At 34.6% G+C, this 19,604-nt stretch overlaps 1 protein-coding gene across 1 annotated transcript in view; it reads right to left on the minus strand.

Moving 5' to 3' along the window:
- The window catches only part of LOC131693369 (SCY1-like protein 2), a 302,979-nt gene that overhangs the window by 144,377 nt on the left and 138,998 nt on the right, over nt 1–19,604 (minus strand). Inside the window, exons 4-5 of the mRNA XM_058981132.1 lie at nt 3,941–4,066; nt 2,617–2,715 (exon numbers count right to left, since the gene is read on the minus strand). Coding sequence (XP_058837115.1) covers nt 2,617–2,715; nt 3,941–4,066 — 225 coding nt within the window. The remainder of the gene's footprint in view (nt 1–2,616; nt 2,716–3,940; nt 4,067–19,604) is intronic.

The raw sequence follows: 19,604 nt of genomic DNA on the forward strand, positions 1-19,604 counted from the left end.
TCATTGTAATATCGGAACGTTTAACTCGAACGAGGTGGAATATTTCAAGTTACAGGATCTCGATATGCTTGCGATTATACCAATAAGGACCATTTATAAATTCTGCCACGCTATTAGGAGGAAGAGATATGAATAATTGTGACATTAATGGAAGGGGAGAACGTCATGTGCTTTGACGCAATCGACCGTTTTATGCACGATTGCGCCATGTATATAGTAAATCCCATAGAACATGAACACTGTTGCTAGTAGCGGCATAAAAGTACTACTAGAAAATGAAGGAAAAACTAAAATAATTTGATTCGTATTAGACCAAGGGGAAAAATAACGTGGTAATATGACAGAGAGTTAGTATTGGGTAATCTTTGCGTGACATAATTTTTGAATGTTCCACCATGCCACTTTTAAACTCATTGTTTACGGTCCATTTTACATTGTCGACAACACTCCCGAAAGCCGGCTGTCCGAAGTTCAAGTTGTTTTCGATGAAACAATCTCAATAAACGATTAATCAGAGTTTAAACGCCTAGAAGATTTACGTATCCTACAGTCAATAAACTATTCAAAACATGCAGGAAAATATAGTCTCAGTCGCATCGCTTGCTTGAAGCGAATCCTGACTAACAACCCACCCACTACCCAATCCGTGGTACTTATGGGAGTGTCACTGAGTAGGGGCCTTCCGTTAAGTAAGTACCACATCAACACTTCCTTTCTCATCCCAAGTTACGGTAAAGATGGTCGTGGCCCGCAATGGTGGCTCTCAGGCGAAACTCTCGCTTGGACGGGATCAATTGTTATTCCCAAACAATGCTCCTCAAGTAGTCTGGCTGGAAATGAGAGTCATCTGTCTGCAATCTACGAAGTATACCGTGCTTACGCAACGCAAAATACACTGAAAAAAATCAGTTTGGACAAGGAACAGATTTTTTTTTCAAATAAACTTCTTTCCTTGAATGTACCCTACTTGAATTTTAGACGGTAGATAGGGAACATTACCTATCTTGGAACAAAATTTCATCCAAATCAATGAAATTTATAAAATAATCGATTCAGTGTAGGAGTCGATTAAGAATTTTTTCAATATTTTTTTCAAAAATTTGACTAATTTTTTAAAAACCCTCCTACAGCATTTTTTTGTAGGATTTGTCATTTTTAGACTATAGCCATTTGAAAAAAATGGGTAAAAAAAGTTTGATTTAGCGCGAAATTCGGCATTGTCGAAACAGATGCAGTGAAAGTTTTTTTTTCAGTTTTCAAATTGTCAATTGCCTTTGTAAATGTATAAGCGGTGGATTTCCAACTACCAGTTTCATAACTAACGGTGTAGTTATTCCATCTACTTTTCATCTAAGCTTTTATGATAAAATCTTTTTCAAGACTTATCGATCCATCGAAGACGATTGAACGATGAAGGGGTCGAACTTCAAAAAAACACAGGGTCAATTCGACGGTGTTGTTAGAATTTTCGCTTTAGTTCAGAGGATAAAGAAAGGGTATTTTTTGAGATTTTGAATCGTGTAGTTATCCTTTTTGCAGTAGTAAGCTTCACGGGCGACTTGTTCTTATTAGTGTAACTGTATCACTTTATCCTAGAAACGAAAATGGGCCCGTGTTACGCTGATGTCAACTTATATATTGAGTGACTCCCTAGGGCATCCAATCAATTGAAGCAGACATGCTTGCGCCTTCCAGGGAATCGATTGGAAGAATTTGTCAGTCGTAAATTTCTCACACTACCACAACGGAATTTTTTTCGCTTTATCACATTCTACTGGCTGATGAATTCTGCACCAAGGTTGGCTGGAATTTACTGGCCTGACTGGAATCTAGTTATTGCGTAGTTCTCAGAATTGCGGTTGAAATTTCACGCCTGCCATTCCCGATCAGAAGGAATTGCCGAGTGATAACTCGAGCATAGATATTATTTTCTGGTGTTACACTAAATCCTGGTATTGATTTGGTACCATGTGTTTATGCACTACTTATTAAATATATTTATCAGTGATGTTTACTAATACCGAATTAATGCCTTACTCTATTACGTTATGTGGTATGACTACCTGAACCAACTATTTTGTTATTGTCATCCAGACAGATCATTGCTATTGGAAGATTAATTTTTTGTGATTTTTATTTAAGTATTATAATAAATTATTTCTTTAACACTGAAATAGTGGCAGAACATGTCTGAGCTATTATTCTTGAATCATTGCTGCTTCTATAATGCACAATATCACCATAATGTGGTATTCAGTTGTTGGTATGGGAAACTTAAATTTATTTATGCAAAAAAGAATGATATTTTTTGTGCAACGGACCACAATACCTAACTTAAAATTAATTTTAAGTGTTTTGAATTCTCATCAGTAATTAGTAAATGTAAAAACTTACAAGATTTCGATAAGCTACGAATTGGTAAAAACAATTATTTTCTGGTTTGCGCATAAATACTTTGCGTGATAACAAGTATCTCTTTTCAGACAAATTACAAAAAAAAATCACAATACGATGTACCCTTCACGTTCTGTATCCAACTGAGTTAGATTGCTGGAGTGGGAGTGGCTGTCGGGTCTGTTAGCAGTACGTCCATTGTGCGAAAAGTTTCGTACTCACCTGATATGCCAGAACGTTTGCTAAGCTGGCGATGACGGGCTCAGAAGCGAACGAAAGAGTTTCCGAGCTCTCCTCTACGGTGTGCATTATTTGAAGAATCTGTTTTGGACAGAAAGGGAACAGTGATAATCAAAATGAATAAAAGCAAATAATTGAGTTAAGGCGCAGTGAAATTGAATGAATAAAAGAAACAAGATTATAGTTGGATTTATTGCCTTAAACGGAATTCGTGGGGCCTTACTACAAAACGATTAAAGAGCTCGCGTGTCGAAATGAAACGAGGAAAGGAATCTTATAACGGACTGCCTGGACTGCCTGCCGCTGTAAAAGAACGGTCGATAGATCAGTTTTTTTTTCCTTGGGATCCTATGGAAACTTTCCACGATTCTTTACTGCTCGGTTCTAGCCATACCGAAGCATGCTAGCATGTTGAAATTGAACCAGCATACAAGGACAACTCAAGGGATAGGGAAAATTTTTTATCGGTGATACGAGCTGCTTCGGTTTCATTCAACATTGCTCGGTTTGTCGGTAATCAGCTTAGTGTTCGGAAGTTGGCGGAATTATAGAGATGTACTGAATGGAGCCACAATGTAGATGGAAATTATGGGATTGTAAAATTAAGTTTCACAAAGAGGTAGATATTTTTTACCAAAAAAAAAAGACTTCTCTGAAATTGCTTTTTGAGATTTGCTAGTAAAAACTGTATTCTTTTTTTTGCCTTCTAGCGTAAGTGTCAATTACATTTTTTAGTTATGTTTGGTGACTAAAAAACTGGTTTGAAATTAATTCATGAAATGGAAGATTGGATGCAGACACGTCCAGACATACAGGAAAAACATAGATAAAAATAGTAGTCGTTCGCTCTAAGCACAAGTCAACCAATATCTATATATTCTTCATTTGAAAGTGATACTTATATTATCATTATAATTCTAGATTAAGTTAAAAATATACATTTGTTATGTCACTATAAGCGTGGAAAATCACTAATATTTATATTGCGCTGCCAAAATCTGGTATCAACTGAACAAAATAGAAATGCAACATATGTTTTAGGCAACGTTTTTGTTTTTATATCGAGTGCGGCGAGCATGATATCTCGGGAAAGAATTCAGCGATCTATCTGTAGTTGTTACGTGTTGTGCATGGTTCTAAATGGCACAAAAATTTAACAAATAGAGAGTATCCGCCAATTAGTATCTGCTAATTCTTGCATTCTTGAAACAACACTTCAAAATTCAATATTGATCGGTAAATTGGATCTTATGCCAACGTACGCATCACAACGAACAATAAATATTCAACACAACGCCAAGCTTACCTTCGGATGCCGGAACCGTTCCAGCTGTTTCACTGATGCTCGCAGGATTTCCGTTACCATGTCTTTCCGTTTGGGTTTGTGCAATTTTTCCGCAGTGCGCTTTTCGAACACAAATATCGAACATTCCTGGAAGCACAGAAGAGGGGTGGCAAACACAAACAAACATTAGTTTCGCACTATTTCGAATATTTTCTGTATCGCATGCATAATTTAAACGTGAGGATTATCTATTGATTGATAGCTGTTTTCGATTGGCGCATGTTTTCCCGTAGCTACCAATTGTTCGACTATCTGCTGCGATAGTGTTCATTCAATTTTGACAGTTTTTATATATTTAATATTTTATTTGGTTATATTGCTTAAGTTTTCATTATTTGTTTTATTTAATATATTGAGATTTTCGGCATAAGCTTTATCTTCCGTCCCAGTTATTTGTACAATTTGACTAGTTACTTTCAAATTATAATTTGCTTTCGCAGTCACTCACTTCTGCTAACAAAAAATTTCTAAGCCAACTTCTCAAATAGAGCAAGAAGCTGTACAGGGTTTAAAACGACTTTTCAAACTATAGAGGGTGCTAACCGTTGCAGTTGGTGATGATGATTGCATCATTTTTTCTAGGAAATTGTTTGTCATACTTTTATTCATAATTACTATTGTTTCTATAATTGTTGATCTGTGCAACTTATTTGTGCTAGACAAGAAAAGATGCTTCAAAATCACTTTCAGAATTTTGTTCTGAATCGTTTAACCTGATATCACAGCTAAACCATATACGGAATCCATGCAGAATTGCATGTCATTTCAGTTGCATTTGATTGTTATCGCTGAATGCGCAATTGCAAATTATTGCTAATATATAGAATGGGAAGGGGGGGGGGGGGGGGGTGCGGTGGCAAAAATTAGATTCCAGCTCCGAGCAACTTTTTAGATGCCATTTTGGGTCCTAGAACTACTGTGCAAATTCTTAGCTCGATCCCTAGTTTCACCGATCGAGCAAAAAATTTGCAAAGTTGTTCTGGGAGCTAAATGAGACCCAAAAAGTTACTCGGAGCAAAATTTTATTTTTTTCATATAACCATGTCCCAGTCTAATGTAGATGTGTATGCATTCTGGACTCTAGTTTGGAACGATTGAATTCTTGAATAGGAAATAGTTAGAAAGCAATAATACTCAACTTAATAAAGTTTAAACTTCATATTTTTTTTTATATAACCAACAGGAGTTCCAATAAAGATTACGGAAAGACTAGTTACATCAAAGAAAAAACAAAATTTTTTAATATGTTTATTTATTAGTCATCCAAATACACTTGGTTCTTAGTTGCGATATTGTTGCATTTGGGTCGATGTTGCATGTTGTTTTTCACAATGTAAATTGCACCAGGTTTGTAAAAATTCATTAACCCATTCATGCCCATGTTGATTGTGGACAACAACGTTTTTAAACAGCTACAACTTTTGATTGAGGCCACATTCGCTCACAAAAACAAGTAAGGCTAATAAATGTGACTATTGGCTTTCATTTGAGTATTGACAGTTAAAAAGATCAGCTCTAGAACTGAAGTTATTGCAGTAAGTCTGATTGAACTCCGATGGATCAGTGCTGCCAGGAACTGTTTACGTTGAAGACGGAAATTGAATTTTTAATATAACTTCGTTATGTTGCAATATTAGTGAAAACTGATAAAACTTATTAATTTAGACTATTTTTGGCTACGTTTTTGACGCAGTTGGACTACTGTAAATAGTCTAGGAGAATTGTAGAGCGCATTGGAAAGCAGAAAATTAGCAGCTTCTTGCACTGCAGGGAAAGCACCTATCTTTATAAAAAAAGGTTTTTAGAGTTTCTTGACCCCACCGTTTTAAAGGAAAAATAGTTTTGAAACCCTACATGCACTAGAAATAAGTTGGGCATGAAAGGGTTAATTTAACCGACCGTTTTAAAACTCTCCAAAATAAACATATTATTAAACTTTTTCGATGTTATGTTATTCAATTGCACAGCTATATCCAAATTTACGCACTTTCCTTTTAATACTGCTCATTAGGTCTTATACAACGTTTGACCCAACTTGTTTATGTGTTAATACCCATTTTCCCTCATTCCTGGCTTCGATTTCAATTTTTTTAGGATGCTTCTGGAGTGCTTGTTGTATTATTTGCCCAGTATCTCGCAATTGGTCACAATTCCTGTGCAATGTCTTAACGACCTTTAGCACGAAATTAACCTCCTTAAGGGGTTACATACCATTTCATTTTTTAAAAGAATCGATTTTTTATTGCTTTATCTGAATCCTTGAGAATATTTTTCCAATTTTTTTATAGAGATCCGAGAAATAGAACGAAAGTCACAGCGCTTCCAAGCGCGCTTCGTCTACCAAAAGCAGTGGTAACATGAAATTATAAACTCGATTATCTCGAAATGTCTTTTTTCCAAAAAATGGTTTCTCCGTGATCTAAGATTGCCGAAAAACCACTCAACTGATTTTCTTCAATTTTTTTTAAATTGATCGCAAATAACTCTAGAAAGTTGCACGCGTTTCCCCCCCCTAGAACGTAGCACTGGGGTACAAACGTGCCCCACGCGTTTGATCGCAATTTTCGCAGGTAAAAATGCAATAAAAAATGAATAATACATAATTTTCTTCGTTTTTTATTTGCAAAAACAGCTGTGTAAGTGAAAGTACGAAATTTATTGAACCAATGATTGGTTTGAATAAAAAAAAGTGAAAACATCGTGGTTTTGACTTTTTTCACAAAAATTATTGCAACTTTGCGAATTTTCAACCGATTTGAGAAAAAATCAAATGATTCTAAAAGTTGAAAGAATGGTCTAGAAGTGGTATGAGATGGATTTTCGATACTTTTGAAAAAGTGCAATTATTTGGAAGAGTGAAAGTTTATAAAAATACCACGAAATGGTGTAGAAATAAAAATAAAAAAAATCTGACCAGTAATACATTGGTATCATGCAACGTTTCTGTTATAGTAGTTACTGTGCGCAAATTATACTTGCATTGTTTTGAAACACTGTAAAAAATCAACAATAACACAATAAAAATCAACAAACCAAGAACGATTTTTTTCTTTTTCAAAATTAAATTAAATTAATTGAATGAATGATTAAAAACGATTATATAATACTAGTTGTTACTTACATAGTAACACAACCAGTATTTAAACTGGTATTATCACGAGTCACATTTCCTTTGACAGCACGAAATCTGACGAAACGCTAACGGCAACCATATACTGGGGTATAAATGTACCCCACGCCAAGTTTGACACCTGCTTCCACGAAGGCTATAAGCAAACTGGCTATACTACCTTTTCCTACTCTTACTAGGAACTCTAAACTGAATTATGGTTAGGGTTTCAGGTCAGTAAATACCGAATTCTCGTCTTCACATGGCTCCAAAGAAGGTCTGGGGTATATTTGTACCCCATTGCAACGTTCTAGGGTTAAACTAATTTGAACAACGAAATTAAAAAAAAACGGCCAAAACGTACCCGGTAAGATCAGCTTACATTAATGCAACAAATAAAAACGAAAATTGCAATTGTTCTGGTAATATGCAAAAATTGCAAGAAGCATGCAAAAAATGCAAGAAACAGAGATAACGAATTTTGCCTGTGTATGAGCGATGTATGTATATTGGTGACCAATATTCGTTAGTAAAAAAGACTGCTGGCATTGAAAAATGAGCCTCGCATGAACAAATCACTAATTAATACATTATCCATCCAACCATACTACCAGTTAGTTATGAGTGGATAACGGTCATATATAAACACTTAAATGATTTCATGATTAATGAAAAAAGTAAAGGACCTACCCCAGATATGAACTTATGCCCTTGCGCATCGTAGCAAATAACAAGCAAGCAGCATGGCTTATGCCCTTGCGCATCGTAGCAAATAACAAGCAAGCAGCATGGCTTTTATAAAGGCCGCTCAACAACATCAAACCTTTTAGAATTTGTAACATTTACTGTAAATGCAATGGACAATGGCAACCATGTGGAAACACTCTACACAGACTTTAGTAAAGCATTCGACCGTATTGACATACCTTTATTACTCTTCAAACTGCAAAAATATGGCATAGAAAATAAACTATTGAAATGGCTCGAATCATATTTAACGAAACGTCAACAAACAGTTCGCTTTCAGAATATATTCTCGGAACCAATTTCTGTCACCTCTGGCGTACCCCAGGGTTCCCACTTAGGCCCTCTTCTTTTTATTTTGTACGTTAATGACATTACCTTTATACTCAAACATCTAAAAGTGCTTATATATGCAGATGATATGAAACTTTTCATGGAAATAAGAAATGTCAAAGACACTGAAATATTCCAAAACGAAATAAATATATTCCACACGTGGTGTAGCAAAAGTCTACTCCAACTTAATGTAAACTCAACTGCAACTCAATAACCTTCAGCAGAAAAATTTCAAATGTTCCCATAGACATACACTTAGGCAACCAACTTGTAGAAAAATGCAAAATTGTACGAGATTTAGGCGTAATCTTAGACTCCAAGCTCACATTTGTTGAACATTATAATACAATAATAAATAAAGCAAATAGTATGCTGGGCTTTATTAAACGTTTCACCTACAATTTTGAAGACCCTTACACAATAAAATCATTATACAATACATATGTCAGGCCAATTTTGGAATATTGCAGCATAGTATGGAACCCATACACTGTCCTGTACGAAGAACGCATCGAATCAGTCCAAAAACAATTTATTTTGTACGCGCTTCGTAAACTAAACTGGACGACATTTCCTCTTCCATCGTATAAAGCACGTTGCATGCTCATTAATATACAAACACTCAAAGAACGCCGCGAATTTGCCATGCTTTACTTTATCAACGACATTATTTCTCAACGTGTACAATCCGCATCATTACTTTCGCAAATAAAATTTTATGTACCTAGCCGACAACTAAGAACTCGTAATTTATTCCAAGAACAATATTTTAGGACAAACTATGCTAAAAATAGCCCCATCAATAGAATGATGCGTCATTATAACGAAAATTGTGTAATAATTGACCTTTCCATGTCTAGAAAACAAATCAAATCTGAACTAAACCGTAGAAATAATGTATAGTATATAAGTAAATATTGTAAAACCATTCTATGTAGTCTACATATGCTTGACGAAATAAATAAATAAATAAATAAATAAAACAGGCTATAAGCACTGATCTGTTCTTGCACATTAGAACTGGATATTAAAACTCGTACAATCCGCAATACGATGCTGTCTCGTGTGTGATGAATGAGCCACAATACCGCGTTTGATGATGTTGGTGAGGAATGAATAAAAAGCAGACAGTAAATAAAAACTCGGCGGGCGTTGCTATAATAACCAGCATAGGCACGTGAATGTGATGGTAATTATTTGACAGTGTGTTGAAGAAACGTATGTACGCATAGCAAGAGATGAAGTGATTTTATATGCTTGCAAAAATTGCAAGCGACTTTCACTGCAAATTTGCAAGCGATGCTAACATTATTTGCAAGTTATTGTCACTTGCAATTGCAGTGGAGACCCGATTTTATCAGCACCCGATTTTATCGGCCCCCGATTTTATCTACCCTCGATTCTATCAGCTTTTTGACCCAATTTTATCAGCTTCATATGAAAATTGATAGTTGGTAGTTTGATGGGCTCTAGCAGACGAACCAAGTTGAATTCGAGTAAATCCTTTCTCGGGCATATATTTCTTATCTTAGACATCCGAAAAATGTAAAAATAAAAATATTATTTTTATTTTATGCAATCTTAAATTCCCATAAGGGAAAATTGGACTGAACCACTTTGTGCACTAAGGGCCCAAAACCTAACTTAAATTAAATTTTATTTTTTGTGCTTCGAATTCATTCCAGGCGTTTGGCTCCCGAACCGAAAGACAAGAGTTCGTTTTCGCTTTCTCGTCAGCAAACCTGAGCCTCTGTGCTTGCTTCCCGGGACATCACTCGGGACAAGTCAGTTGTTTTGAACGTTCACATGTGTCGTGTGAACTGTTTGGAATTTTTTTTGTGTCTAGTGCTAATTTGGGTACTAGTTTAGATACATCGTCTAACTAGACACCCAGATGGTGCTAGTTACTGACGAGATGAATTCGAAACACAAAAAATAAAACTTAATTTTTATTTTAAATTTTGCACAGACTTCCTTAAGGGGAACTTAAAGCAAATAATCAGAAAGGGTTGCGAGGCTATATCTAAGGACCAAAGAAGAATATTTTAATAACTTCGTTTTATTAAAAAGACAAAAATATTTGTCTCGATTTTATCAATGTCCCTGTTTTATCAGTCTAAAATTCGCCAAGGGGCTGCACAGTGGGGCCGAGCCGGTCAAAACCTCCAAAATTTATTGTCGATTTTCATACCTTTTATATTTTTTTCTAAATGTACATTACCTGAAGCTGTCTTCGCCAAATTTTTGAGTCAATCGATTGAAAAATATACGTGCTACATTTTTTTGAACCGTGCAAGGTCTTGAAAATCTGCAAGAATTTGAGTGACAAAAAGTTTTTGTTCATTCCAATTCATCTCGCTTTAATAGATACTACAATGATAATTTAACAACACATATAGGCGTTTCTAATAGAAAATCATCTCAGGAATTCAATGGTGTATTTCAATTTGAGAAATAATAAGTATTTAAAAAGTTATCAATAAAATCAATATAACTATGTTGTTTAACGCGGACTTATTTACATTCAGAGTGTCATATCTTTATCGGTAAAAGCGTGTTGAAGGATCTCATCTAGTACAACTGACGTAGAATTTTATCTAGTTTTCAAAAATCATAGTGCCATCTTGCGCCGAAAGTTGATATTTGGAGATTTGTAAAATTAGTTTTTTTCATGGAGACGCATGGTATTTTTTTTGATTTCATGAAGTTTTGCATTATTATTCACCGGTGGATTTCTTTTTCTAAACGCTGCTCAGAGGAGTAACTGAGGTTGAAGCCTGGCCAAAACTATTTATTGCGGCTATTGCTGTTATTATGCCTTAATATGAACTCAAAATAGAAAATAATTAGTTTTTAGGACAATTTGACATCTATCCACCTACCAGTGCAGAGGTCAATTTTCTAGATCCTTCCAAATACTAGTATTTTCGAGGTGATCTTTGTGAATACATTTGTTTTTCCCGATGCATGAGAGATGGTCAGTGGAAAAGAGAGAAGAAAAGGGATACCTGCGCACATATTCATAGATATACATTTTGCCAAACATAGTATTTGGCGCTATAGCATTTGGGCGTATCTCAAATTAGTGGAAATATCAATATTTTCAAACCGCTTGGAATTTGTGGATCGGAAAAGATCGGAAGAGATTGAATGTTTCTCGGATAGCCGGAATCTTGTTTTGTAATGTTGTTTCGGCAACTTTGCCGGATCTTGCCGTATAATGTAACTTTTTTATCATTCAAATTTGGAATAATATGTTTAAAAAGGGTGTTTCTAAAGCTGGTCCAATACACAGAACCACTATTATCTTCGGCTATTTTTATGATGAGATTACACAAATGGTTGTGTTCAATTACGTTTGTTATAATATTGTCTTATTTAATACAGTCATCATCATTAGAAAGTGATTTTGCTGGATATATAATAAAAAATGATTAAAACCCCCTTAAAATATCATCATTTTGCATCCATGCAAAAAATTTTTAGCAATTTTTGGCATACTTTTTATTTTGCCACAATATGCAGTATGTTTTCAGGCATCTAAAAAATATAACTAAATAAAAAATCGAAAAGAATTTTTTTTTGGTTATTGGCCAAGAATTTGTTCTAGTTACTCCTCTGTGCGCTGCTTGTAAATTCAGGGTTTGGGGCGATTTCCTTGATACAAATATAAGTATGCCTTAACCGTCTTGCAACTATGACTCGTGTTTCTACATTTTCACAATTATCTGCAGTATAGAAAAATTCAAATAAATACAAGCCAACGAGGCAAACTAACTGCTACTATTATTATATCTTTACATGAATCCTATTTATTTGGTACGTATTGGTCGTTAGCTTTACTTGTGACCGATGTAAGGTAAACACGTAAGTGTGGGAAGTGTTCTTTTTTACCTGATTTTTAGTTATTGGCCAATAATGCAACATTTATTTTTAAGTGCAAATTCCCTATTGAATCTATCACAATCAACAATCAAATTCAAGATCTCCCTCAATAATTCTCTTTCAAATTGATGAGAGTTTCATGCAAAAACGCTCACACCTCTATTTCAAAGCATACACATACTGTGCAAAGTATGCTCAGGATATTTTCGTACGAAAAACCAAGTCAGTATCCACAAGGACAGATATTCATATCATCATTGGAATTGAAAATCAATGGGAAAGTTTTGAGCGGCTTATCTGCAATATGCATCGTATGAGCAACTGTGAATAGAGCATAGTAGAGCATGATTTGAGATCTTCATCAAAATCAAATAAATCTGTCATCTTTTAATAGCTTTGGCAATAACTAAACCAATAATAATAAACCAATAATATAAAAATAAACCAATAAAAAAAATTAAGGCATTCTATCAAACACATTACGATCTTTTATAACTATTCTAACTATTCTAAACTGTTCTAAACGCATACGTTCATAAATTAGTACATGAAGATTATCTCTTAAAGAGCTATGAAGGGAAGTTTTTTCCAATGATGGTATTCAGATTAGACTGAAAATCTACAAACAAATGTATAAAATTACATCATTTTTTATTCGCCAGATTTCGATAAATTCGAACCACCCTAGCTAAGTCGTTACTAAGGACTACCTTAGGAAATCAAAATGTTTCTATTCACTTACAAAGTATCTGTTTTGAGAAGTTAATAAAATTCACTTTTGCGAAATTAAAAAAAAAACTTTTAGAATCACCCTAGGCTGTCGAATTTTCATTTTAGTGTCCTAATTTAATCAAAAACGAGTTTAGCACACCAAAATTACCCTTAGATGATATTTTTATTCATTTTAAACTACTTTTGAGGTTTCGTCCAGCTTTTGTATGGAGTGGATCCACTGTGGGCTGATAAAAACGGGTCTTAACTGTATTGCAAATGATTTTTGTTTTGTGGGAAGTTAATCATTTCAGAATAGTTTCAGCTAGTGAAACCAGCGCCGCACTGTGGTATCAAAACTACATTGCGAAAAATATCTTCAAAAATCTTAATCAATTGTCACAAATTTAGAAGAAAATTACGAAGTCAAAAAGTTGATAATTTGTCCAATGCTATTTTTTGAAGTTGCTACCCCTGCCAGGGATGGGAATTATCATTCATTCGCATGATTCTTGGCGAATCCGCTCATTGCTTTGACAGCAGCCAGTCGTTCATTCACGATCCGACTAAAACTCTCCAAAAGAACACAACTGAACGTAGGTAGAGATGAACTTCCGAAGATGTGAGCCAAGTAAAAGAATGACACGTACTATGTTGAATGAAGAAGATCGTGTTCTTCATTCGCGGATTGATTCGGAAGATTGTACTGTAAACATTCACAAGTGAATCAACTTTTAGTTCACAAATGAATGTGACATTGTATTCTCTGGTTGAATTAGGTCAACTTTATAGTGCAAATGTACACTATAATCAATGTTGAGAAGTAAATTGCACTACAATCCACTTGAAATTGATATTGTGATATGCACGGGATCGTTTTAAGTTATTTTTTTCCACCAGCACATTGCAAACTACTTACTCAACAATAAGATATCACCAAGTGAAAATTTCATAGGTCTATAAACAAGAACGACAAGTTTTTTTTATTAGAACGATCCGGTGAATGTTTTGAAATGAATCTTTGTGAATGAAAGAATACATTCAATTGCGATCCTTTCTGCTTTCATTCTACGTATGCGATGGAGAATGAATCATAGCCGGGCGCTGTCACTTTTTTCAGTTCTGTGTTTTGCTTCTCGCTTTCGCACGAACGCGTAACTCTGCACAAGAAGGGTTACCGCCCGGTCAAACCATTCGGAATTTGATTCGGAATCCTGAATGGAGTCATTATGGATTCCAAATCAAATGCAACCGATTCTGAGTCGGAATCGGTTGTTGCATTTGATTTGGAATCCATAATGACTCCATTTAGAAATCCGAACCGGTTCCGGAATGAGTTTAACTGGGCGAGATCGGGTTTCACAGTAAGAGCATGTTGGTGAATGATTTCAAATTGATCGTTTCGTGAATTGATTTTTCCCATGCCTGACCCCTGCTAAACTCGTCGCTGTTGTGCTATCTTATGACAAACGCCATTTTGGGATAGATATGCCATATTACTTATCGAAAAAATCTCTACAAAATGGCGTTTTCAGAATTTTGACATTCTACATGATTACTGAGATATAGCGAAAAACATGCTGAGAAATTTTCAATTTTTTGTTTCAAATGTCTGGGGATTGGCTCAAATTATCGTGATGCATAAAATGTTTTATGTGTAAAACTATCTGAGATTCACAATGGCATAATCATTTTCAAAACAAAAATACACGAAGTGTGAGACAAATGGAGTTTTAGTTTTACACTGGAAATATAGCATATTGGGCAACACTGTCACCAAAAACAACTATTTTTTCTAGATTCCCTGACTAATTTCCTTCAAAATGCATCTTACCGATTGTTTATAGACCAAATAAAGTCAAAGATATGAATAAAAAATAATAATTAATGCTTTTTTTCTACGGAAAATTGTCCATGCACGATTATGACACGCCATACAAATTTTGTCATCAATACACACCTGTGACACGTGTGAGTGCGACTTTTGTTTACATTTTTAGTAAATACTCGCAACATAGTCAACCGATCTTCGTAATATTTGAGAGAATTATACAGAATAGATAGAAGCATCAATTGTCTTCATTGAATTGTTTCTACCATTCATATGTTTCAAGATATTTATTGTCAAACTCTAAAAATTGTTTTTCTCGAAATGTGTTAAATGGCGCTTGTCATTAGATCAACAGCGACGAACTTGCAACCTAGATGAGAGTGTATCATTTTTTGTTCGCTACCTACGCGCTTCCCTTGTCGTTTAAATACCAACTTTGGGAGGGAATGAAATTAAATTTTTAAAAAGTATTCAAATAGATGAATTACTATGTGCAGTTGCAGAATGAATTTCCGGCCCGTTCGCAAAACTCCAGCTGGAAAAAAGAAAAATCCAACTGGAGGACAATTCAATTTCAGTATGAATATAAATGAATAAATCGGATTTCCGCTAGCTATTTCCGCTTGTCCATCACTATAATTGCATAAAAAGATAACTTCAGTATCTTGTTAAGTTAATGATGGTATTAGATCTATAAGTGGAGGCATTTTAGCGCAATGATTCCTTTTCCTCTGTAGTAGATGAAGATGCTGATTTTTGCTGAGATTGTATAACATTGCGTGTTGTGAGCGAAATTTTTCCGCACTTACAAACGCATAGAAGGAATTGGTTCTTTTATAGTTCTTTTGTCTTTCTTCAGAGATCGATATTATAAACTTTGATGGTAGAATTGTATGTTGTTTATGAGGAAAGTTGCCAGAATGGGACTGACAAACTGACTTTCTTGTGTTATAATGTTCCCAATTAAGTATTTTGCATGGCATATGGGTAGAATTATTATCAGTAATTTTCATACTATTGCTGTTACTGAATGGAGATCAAACATTATATGGAAGCAAAGAAAGCTACGCGTACTCCGCGAGAAGGAAAAAAGTTCTCTAGTCACTTGTAACCGTTCCTTTATTCAGTCCTCAATTTGTATAATACCATAAAAATTCAAGTTTTTGCCTTTTTCATATAAGAAAAGGTTATGCATTCACTGTAACCTTCTTAACCGAGGCCCGGAGGGCCAAATGTTATATAACATTCGATTCAGTTCGTGTGCGTATGCGATAGTGTCATTTAAACTCACACAATTTTCTCAGAGATGGCTGAACCGATTTACACAAACTTAGTTTCATCTGGAAGGTATAACGCTCCCAAAAGCTGCTGTTGAATTTTTAGTTGATCCGACTTCTGGTTCTGGAGTTTCAAGGCGAAGAGTGCGGCCAAACAGCAAATTTCCATATAAACTGGTACCAACCATGATGTTCAAATGATGTAAAACATATTATAGTGGGTGTATAATAATTTTAATTTGCTGGTCTAGATTACTAATGATCAATCAAAGTATCTTTGACCACATTCATGATGCCTCCGGGGAACTCGCCAAGTTCCTAAACTAATATCACACCTATTCTCCAGCGAATTCTTGATCGATTTTTACAAACTTGATTACAAATGAAAGATACAGTAATTTCATTGACTGCTGATGAATTTCATTTGTTTCTGACGCTTGGTTTCGGAGTTACAGGTTGGTTAGTAAGGTTGCGCTGGAATTTCCCACATAAACCGTTACAATCTTGTATTAACAAGATACTTTTTTGAATGAGAAGTGACAATACCAATGATGCTTTAACCTGTGTAAAATTCACGATTGATTATATTTATTTATTAATGTTAATATATGATAAGTCTTGTAATAAAACAATCAAATTAAAACATTTCATATGTTATCGAATAAATGTGACATGATTGAAGCTTCAGAATAATTATTTTGTCTTTCTGTTTTTGGCGATAGTTAGCAATAATAAATTTCTCCGAATCTTTACAAAATTCAACCACGCTCTCTAGTTATTCCTAGTTTTTAGATAGTTGTAAAAATTATCCCCCTTAAATAAAAATTATTTGCTCCAATTATCTTCCTGCTAAAAATGTCATTATATTAATTTAATTGCAAAAATATCAATATATAATCCCCTAATTTTAAGAAATTTTAAATGTAAAACAAACCAAGATTGTCTTGGATTTCAAAATGACTCCAGGCCGTGATTAATTCGTTAACCCCCTTCCGAAAATACCCAACTTTTATTAGTAACAGTTAGCTAAGAATATGTGAAATTGTATACAACTTCTCACTCAAATTTTTTTGAGCTTGGTTCGCAAAAAAGAGTTCGTTATTTCGAATTTAATTCGAAAAAAATTACGTATATCGAATATAACTTAAAACAAGAATCGTAAATGGAGGTTTTAGTGTATTCGTCACCATACAAAAATCCAACATGTCGAAACTATCATAATTGATGCGACGGATTTTTTACTATAGACAAATCAGAAAACCCTGGGTGCTTTTAGAATAGAGATGTTGCCATCTTGGATGTCAAAATGGCACCAAACATCAATTTCTGGCATCGACGCATAAAAACCGTGTCGAAAATATTCACATTGATTTGGATATAGAGAGTTCCGCTAAACCGCACTGATAAAATAAATTCGTAAATATAATGAAATTGATCATACAATGCACGAATTCATTCGTAGTTTTCTGCAACGAAATGTTTTCATGCATTGTAAATAGTAGGTTTCATGCATGTCATGAACAAGAATGGCCGCTTGGTGAACGAAACCTTTCGTAAATTTTTCATATTTAGTATAAACAGCACGAATGTTATTGTTGATAACGACATTATTTTTCGTGAATGAAACGAAACGCTTTGTAAACGTTTGTGTATATTACGAACGATTTCGTTGGTCGCACGAATTCATTTCGCTCATCTTAGAAAAGTTTTCGTATTTATTACCTTGATATTTTTTCTATTCGATCTTTTGGGATCGATGTTTGACAACACTGATTTTTTTCACAATTAAAAAACCGATCTGGCAAAATCAATTTTATTGCGATTTGAAGAAATGGCCGCTTGATGAACGAAAGTTTTTGTAATATTTACTTATTTAGTGTACATTGCTCGATTGTTGTCGTTGATAATTACATCATTTTGGTGAATGAAACGAAATTATTCGTTTGTTTTAATAAATGCTTGCGTATATTACGGACGATTTCGCTAGTTGAACGAATTCATTTCGTTTATCTTAAAAAAATTTCGTATTTATTATTAGGATCACAACAATGATCGATGACAATAATGATTTTTTTTTATTTTTTCAACTAAAAGTATCGATCTGGCTAAATCGATTTTATTTCAACCTGCTCGCCTCTATTGAGGACTAGGAAGATTGTAATGTGAAGTAATGGTCGCTTGATGAACGAAAGTTTGCTTAAATTTTACATATTTAGTGTACATTGCACCAATGTTATTGCTGAAAACGGCATTTTTCGGAAATGAAACGAAATGTTTCGTTTATTTTAATAAGCGGTTGTGTATATTACGAACGAATTCATTTCGTTCATCTTAGAAAAGTTTTTGTATTTAATAGCATATAATATGCTAATATTACTCCAGCAGAGAAAAACTCAAACCTCTTTATAAAAAACCAACGATGGCTCAACTGGATCCGTACTGCTCTGGATTATGGATCAAATGGAAGCGAAAATGGTTCAGGAAATCTTCCTGAAACCGGAGGACACGGATACGGTTATTAAATAGTCAGACCGAGATCGTGGTGATGATCAACAATTATTGACTCTATATTCTACCTCTATCGAAGCTTTTTTGACGTTCACGGCTTGACGAATGGTGCTCGTAAATAATCGTATATAGCAGTGAATAATTCGTTTGCCTAATGAAGCCGTTTCGTAATAAGCCAACGAAAGTCGTTTCGGGGTTTTTACGAAAAACTCGTAATAAAAAATATGTGTTTCAATAGAACTACGACTGATTCATCGTATGTACGAAACATTCGTATATTTTATGAAAATTGTCTGTATGAATCTAATTTGCAGCGATTTACGAATATATTTTATCAGTGCGGATGTCGACATCTTGGTTTTCAAAATGGTGTCAAAAATCAATCTCTGCCATCTGCTCGTCAAACCCGTTCCGAAAACACTCATATTTATTAGATTGTGGTGAATTCAAAATTTGCCACAAAAAATGGGGTGCCGATAACCGACCATGTTTGAGTGCCGACAACCGATTTTGGTAACCGTTTTCAAAACTGAACCAAAAAAATTGTGGCGAACATTTCGTCGCCATTCAATCACAGAGAACAGACATCCATGATCGAACAAAAATATTTAAAAAACCTGTGTAAACATTTGAATTAATATACGATAAACACTAGCGCCACCACACCAACCTATCCGTCAAATCCATTCCGGAACCGGTTCGAAATCCTGAATGGATTCAGTATGGTATATTGCTCAAAGAAAACAACCGATTCCGACTATCGGTTGATGCATTTGAGCTGGAATTCATGCTGGAAGTCCGAACCGGTTTTGGACTAGTTTGACTGGGTAGAGGAATAACCGCTGTCAATTCTGTCAAACTCAGCCACAAAAAAACATAACGACAGTTGCACACCTGGTTTGGATATCCAAACTACCTTCGAAACCGTTAGAGATTTTACACAAGTTGAATGCTGAAGATGGACGTCTGTTCTCTGTGATTCAATGTTGAAATACAATATAGAATAAATTCACTTCGTAAATATTCAATGGGCATATTTTTTCGATCGATTTACTTCTTTCTATAACACTAAGCAAATGTTAAAAAAAACTTTTGAGTAGATTTTAACTTGTTCAAAAAATATTTTGGTTGTAGAACGGAACATACGAAACTGTTTGCTTCAATTATTGTCATAATAATAACGTGTGAATATCACACAAAAAAATTTTTGTGCCGACAATCGAT

The sequence above is a fragment of the Topomyia yanbarensis genome, chromosome 3 (assembly GCF_030247195.1).
Source record: "Topomyia yanbarensis strain Yona2022 chromosome 3, ASM3024719v1, whole genome shotgun sequence".
NCBI classification, from domain to species: Eukaryota; Metazoa; Arthropoda; class Insecta; order Diptera; family Culicidae; genus Topomyia; species Topomyia yanbarensis.